This window comes from Etheostoma cragini, chromosome 15 (assembly GCF_013103735.1).
Source record: "Etheostoma cragini isolate CJK2018 chromosome 15, CSU_Ecrag_1.0, whole genome shotgun sequence".
NCBI classification, from domain to species: domain Eukaryota; kingdom Metazoa; phylum Chordata; class Actinopteri; order Perciformes; family Percidae; genus Etheostoma; species Etheostoma cragini.
In genome coordinates, this window is record NC_048421.1 from 19,647,170 (window position 1) to 19,653,489 (window position 6,320).

Here is a 6,320-nt window from a genome sequence, read left to right on the forward strand (position 1 = left end):
CTGTCTGCCTGGCAGCTCCAGGCAGCACCTTCTTCAGCGGCGTTAGATCCTGGGTGACCGGCTGGGGCGACACTGGATTTGGAGGTGGGTCAGGAAGCAGCTAGGTTACATTTATTTATTTCAATACAATGGTGACAACAACTGAGTTTACTCAGACATTTAAATGCAAAAATGAGTTCCATCTTCCTTCACCCATAAAGCAACAAAAGAGAGTTTTGAAATATTAAGTTTATTAATATTTTCTAAAAAAAAACATGATACAAAAGATGAAATACTGCAAAGAGCCTCTGCAGTAAAGCGTTTGTTCTGGTGATGATGCTGAAGGAAAGGTGACTAAAGTTCACCTGTGGAGTTTTCCTGGTTAAGTTTAAAGGTTAAGTTTCTCACCAAATCACACTGTGTGTCTCCTTTAGGGCAAACAAAGTGTTGAATGTGAAACATGAAAAAAAAAAAACATTTCCAAAAGCCAATTTAAAAAAAAAAACATGTCATATTGTTTCGATGTTTGGGTTGCAATCCGTCTTCTTCTTCATTGTCTTTGTTAGTGCTTTGTAGCTACACTGGGCCCCTTACCTATGTGGGACAACACAGGGATTTACTTGTAAAAACATTGTGTTAATTGTGGTAAAAAATTCCAAGATACATTTTCAGATTAATTTAAAATTAATTAAATGGGGTGAGAGGAAACACTCAATGGTCAGCTAAAAGTTAGGATTTATCCTATTGGGAACATTAACATTTACAGCATATTTTATGAAAATCTTTAATAGGTGATGTAAACAGCATAAACAGCTTTAACAGCATCAGAACATCAATGTTAGCATTATTTTCATTTGTCCCTGTCTATGATCTGTCAGTTTGAGAGGGTTAGAAGGTTTCCGTTCTTTGGAGTTGTAGTGGACCTGTCCTTTGGTTTGACTTTAAACTCCTGATTGTACCGTTGATGGGCAAAGACATGGTCCTTTAGAGTCATAGACATACTGATGTTGTAATCAAACACTCATAATTGATCACATGTGCTTTTTATTTACTGTATTTGTTTCTCTTTAGTCTCCCTTCCTCCCCCAGGAAACCTAATGGAGGTGAATGTGCCGATCGTGGGGAACAGACAGTGTAACTGTAACTATGGTGTAGGCTCAATCACAAAAAACATGATCTGCGCCGGGTTAAGTGCTGGAGGGAAGGACTCCTGTCAGGTAAACATCATTACACCTGTGTTGGTGTCACAGTTAATTCAATTTTATTTATAGTATCAAATCATAACAAAAGTTATCTTGAGACACTAGGCTCGTTCGAGATGAACTGCTCCTCGCCTGTAAAGTGGACGATTGCAGGCGGCAGCATCGGGGGCGGGGACAGAAAGTCGGACAGTTTCCATCCGATTCCAGCCGCCTTTAGGCTGGACAGGAAGTGACAAAAACACTGTGGTGCGATCCCGATTTAGTCAGACCTACATATCAGCTTGTACACTGTCTCCAGTTGTTTTGATTATGACAGAGTAGCTGTCATAATCAAATCACAATCAGCTGTCAGTGCTCTACATGCAATCTGTTGCTGATGTTAATCAACAACACACTGTAGATGATCCGTGATCTGAACAGATTTAGTTTCTCTGACTTCTAAACGTCACTATCAGCCACACAACACGTGTTCTCTACAGAATAAGTCTTTAAGTCAGACAAATAGCAATTAAAATCCCTCATTAAAAAAAGTTTATATAAATCGTCATCATGGTTTAAACCAATCAGGTGTTAAATCAGCTGAGAAGCCGGCGTTTCCCAGCATGCTCTGGGTCCGCCTGGGTCTGCCTGGCTCTTGCAGTTGGTGAAAAGCAACTGCGCCGCCTGCGTCTCAGAACGGCGGCCGCCTTGCTCTCGTGAGATTTCCGTTGCCCACGTGTGCATGACGTCAGAGCAAGTCGGGATCAAGTCGGTCAGAAATCTAACCGGCATGCAACGGGCGCCGATCGCCGGTGATCGATTCTGCGCAGAACTGGCTCATCTCGAACGAGCCTACTTTAAAGATAGGTGTCACAGCGCGCCGCTTGGGGGAGTGTTCTAAACTAATGTATACCAGCAGTAAATCTTTCCACTGACAAACAGGACACCGAACAGTTCTGCTCAAATATAACTCTTTTATTCTAAAAAACATGTTAAAACTAGCGAAAAAACAGATAATTAAAAGACACCATTAAAAGATTAAAATTCAAGTACTAAAACTAAATATGCTAGGAGTAATGTCCTTATCGTTCGTGTCCAACGTTCTTTACAGTCCGTGGCAGTGGTTATGCTAAGAACGGCCGCATCCCACTCCGGGAAGCCTGGGCTCTTCCTTTGCTGGTCCGCGTAGTGTCTTACGTTTCTCCTTGGCTGACACTGGGAGAGAACAGAGAGACAGAGCTCTAAGTAAACAGATCACAAAGTAGTTCTTTTGCCCAAACCCTCTCCGAGGACAGCTGGAAGACTTTCCTCCACTTATCTGTAGTCTTGCGTTGAACTCCTCGTTTGGGTGGCTGCAGTCCCCCGTTGCTTCAGGCTCTAAGGACATAATCCAGTCTGCACCACCCCCGAGTTCACCCGCACTTCGGACGGCTTGTCCCACCGGCACTTCTCCAGCCCGTCTGCTCGTTTCGGCTGCCACTGTCCTCCGTGTCAGTTGGTCTCTGCTCTGCTCTCCAGTGTCCCCTCTTCTTTCATTCATCCTTTGGCTTCCTGTTCACTTGCTCCGTTCTCGGCATCTCCCCGCCACTTCTGCCCGGGTACGGCCCGAGCTTTTTCGGCGCCTGAGCCGGCCCAGGGCTTCAGCCACTCCTCAGCGTCACATCTTCTTCTTCTTCTTCTTCTTTCTGTTCAGTCTCTCCTCCTGCTGCTCTGCTGCGTAGCTCCTCTGCTCTCCCACCTGTGTCTGCCCCCACCGTTTTTTTTCTCCTCTGCTGCGTCCCTGCTTTCCTTTTCACTGCCCCACTCAAACACACCTGCTCCCCAATAAGCTCAGGTGTCTCCACTTGTCTTTTCCTGAGCTCGTTAAGTCTGAGTAAAAAAAGGGGGGAGGAGCTCCAGTCTTGTCCAAGGTAAAAAACAAGCAATCCATGCAATAAAAACTGTAATAAAACCCAAGCATGCAGCAAATAAAAACATCCAGATACCAACAGCAAAACACATGCAATAAGTCCAAAAAATCACAGCAACCCACATGCAGCCATACTAGCAGTACAATCCACTTTTGACATAGGTCTGGACCACAATCTATAATTAACAAAGCCCCAACAATTCTAGTAATTCCCCCAAGAGCAAGCAACTGGTGCAAGGAAGTATTGCAACAGTGGCAAAGAAAAACTCCATTTTAGGAAGAAACCTTGGACTGACCCAGGCTCTTGGTAGACGGAGTCTGACGGTGCCGGTTAGGGGTGTAATACAAAGTGGTAATAACATTCACAATAAAGATTAATAAGATAATCTCCTGCAGAGATTCCTCTCCTGAATGTTTCTTATCCTAAAGGGGGATTCAGGTGGTCCGATGGTGAGCAAGCAGGGCGGCCGCTGGATCCTGGAGGGAATCATTAGTTTTGGAATTGGTTGTGCCAAGCCTAATATCCCAGGAGTCTACACCAGAGTGTCACAATATCAGACCTGGATCAACAGCCAGATCACCAGCAACCAGCCAGGCTATATCACCTTCACGTCCAGTGGAACGGACAGTGACCTCAGCATCGGCTGTGATGGCCTGCCACCGCCTCCAACCACCTTCCCTACAACCACCCTCCCTAAAACCACTACAACCACACGTCCTCCAACTACCCTCCCTACAACCACCCTCCCTAAAACTACTACAACCACACGTCCTCCAACCACCCTCCCTCCAACCACCCTCCCTAAAACCACTACAACACCACGTCCCCCAACTACCCTCCCTACAACCACCCTCCCTAAAACCACTACAACCACACGTCCTCCAACCACCCTCCCTCCAACCACCCTCCCTAAAACCACTACAACCACACGTCCTCCAACCACCCTCCCTAAAACCACTACAACCACACGTCCTCCAACCACCCTCCCTAAAACCACTCCAACCACACGTCCTCCAACCACCCTCTCTCCAACCACTACAACCACCATTGCCAAACGTGAGTGTCTGTCATGTCCAGACTTTAAACTTAAATTTCCACTTAAAACAAGATGTTATATTTATAGTAGTGTGGTAGTAAAATATCAGTTGTGCCCGCTGGTGAGACATTCAGTCGGGTTGATTCCTCTCTCCATCCAGTTCTGGGCTTTTGTGTGCCGCTGGTTTATTCATCTTTCCAGTTTGTCCTTGCTATTTCTTTGGTTGACCGGAGAGGTGGTAATCCAGGGAGAGGGGAGGATTGCTCAGTGTGTTCTTATTGTCTGTCTCTCTGCAGTGTGCGGTATAACTCCGCTCAACACCAGGATTGTTGGAGGACAGAACGCCCCTGTGGGGAACTGGCCCTGGCAAGCCAGCCTGCAATCATCTGGTAGCCACTTCTGTGGAGGATCCCTCATTAATAATGAATGGGTGCTGACTGCTGCTCACTGCTTCCCAAGGTAAGCACTAAGGGGCAGATTCTCTTAGGCGGTGGGTTTTGCGTTTGCTTAACTGCTCTGCTCTTAACTTCTGTGATCTGTTTTGTTTCTCTTTAGGATCCCAACAGGTTTGACTGTGTTTCTGGGTCTCCAGAGTTTACAGGGACCCAACCCCAATGGGGTGTCTCGGACGGTAACAACCGTCATCAAACATCCTAACTATAACTCCAATACTAATGATAACGACATCTGCCTCCTGAAGCTCTCGTCACCGGTGACTTTCACAGATTTCATTGTTCCTGTCTGCCTGGCAGCTCCAGGCAGCACCTTCTTCAGCGGCGTTAGCTCCTGGGTGACCGGCTGGGGCGACACTGGATCTGGAGGTGGGTCAGAAAGAAGCTAGGCTACATTTTTTTATTTCAATACAATGGTGACAATAACTGAGTTTACACAGACATTTAAATGCAAAAATGAGTACCACCTTCCTTTACCAATAAAGCAACAAAACAGAATTTTAGAAAGGTCATTAAGTTTTAATCCAGTCCAGAAATGCTGAAAGCTCTGGGTTTGGAGGGGCTGTCTTGATTGACACGCCTCTTCAACATTGCGTGGAAGTCTGGGACAGTGCCTAAGGAGTGGCAGACCGGGGTGGTGGTTCCCCTCTTCAAAAAGGGGGACCAGAGGGTGTGTGCCAATTACAGGGGTATCACACTTCTCAGCCTCCCTGGTAAAGTCTTCTCCAAGGTGCTGGAAAGGAAGGTTCGACCAATAGACAAACCTTGGATTGAAGTGGAACAATGCGGATTCCGTCCTGGCCGTGGAACAACGGACCAGATCTTCACTCTCGCAAGAATCTTGGAGGGGGCCTGGGAGTTTGCCCAACCAGTCTACATGTGTTTTGTGGAACTGGAGAAGGCTTATGACCGGGTCCCCTGGGAGAAATTGTGGGAGGTGCTGCGGGAGTATGGGGTGAGGGGGTCCCTTCTCAGGGCCATCCAATCTCTGTATGACCAAAGCGAGAGCTGTGTCCGGGTTCTCGGCTGTAAGTCGGACTCGTTCCAGGTGAGGGTCGGCCTCCGCCAGGGCTGCGCTTTGTCACCAATCCTGTTTGTAATATTTATGGACAGGATATCGAGGCATAGTCGGGGCGGGGAGGGGTTGCAGTTCGGTGGGCTCGGGATCTCATCGCTGCTTTTTGCAGATGATTTGGTCCTGATGGCGTCATCGGTCTGTGACCTTCAGCACTAACTGGATCGGTTCGCAGCTGAGTGTGAAGCTTTCTTCGGGTAGGAAGTGAAGGAGTTTTATACCTTGGGGTCTTGTTCGCAAGTGCGGGGACCATGGAGCGTGAGGTTGGTTGGGAATCGGAGCAGCGGGTGCGGTACTACATTCTGTATATCGCAATGTTGTGCCGAAAAGGGAGCTAAGCCAGAAGGCAAAGCTATCAATCTATCGGGCAATTTTCGTTCCTACCCTCACCTATGGTCATGAAGGCTGGGTCATGACCGAGAGATAGGGTGAGAAGCTCAGTCATCCGAGAGGAGCTCGGAGTAGAGCCGCTGCTCCTTTGCGTTGAAAGGAGCCAGTTGAGGTGGTTCGGGCATCTAGTAAGTATGCCTCCTGGGCGCCTCCCTAAGGAGGTGTTCCAGGCACGTCCAGCTGGAAGGAGGCCTCGGAGAAGACCCAGGACTAGGTGGAGAGATTACAGTGGGTACGGAAAGTATTCAGACCCCTTTAAATTTTTCACTCTTTGTTTCATTGCAGCCTTTTTCCAAA

The 6,320-nt window shown here is 47.4% G+C and overlaps 2 protein-coding genes across 2 annotated transcripts in view; both read left to right on the top strand.

Moving 5' to 3' along the window:
* LOC117958181 (serine protease 27-like) overlaps positions 1–104 on the top strand; it is a 4,162-nt gene extending 4,058 nt beyond the window's left edge. The window contains exon 5 of the mRNA XM_034894452.1: positions 16–104. Within this exon, the coding sequence (XP_034750343.1) occupies positions 16–104 (89 nt within the window). The remainder of the gene's footprint in view (positions 1–15) is intronic.
* Positions 10–6,320, top strand: part of LOC117958496 (serine protease 33-like) — a 7,374-nt gene continuing 1,063 nt past the window's right edge. Inside the window, exons 1-6 of the mRNA XM_034894931.1 lie at positions 10–84; positions 1,051–1,196; positions 3,499–3,751; positions 3,968–4,126; positions 4,403–4,565; positions 4,662–4,927. Coding sequence (XP_034750822.1) covers positions 1,077–1,196; positions 3,499–3,751; positions 3,968–4,126; positions 4,403–4,565; positions 4,662–4,927 — 961 coding nt within the window. The 5' untranslated portion in view covers positions 10–84; positions 1,051–1,076. The remainder of the gene's footprint in view (positions 85–1,050; positions 1,197–3,498; positions 3,752–3,967; positions 4,127–4,402; positions 4,566–4,661; positions 4,928–6,320) is intronic.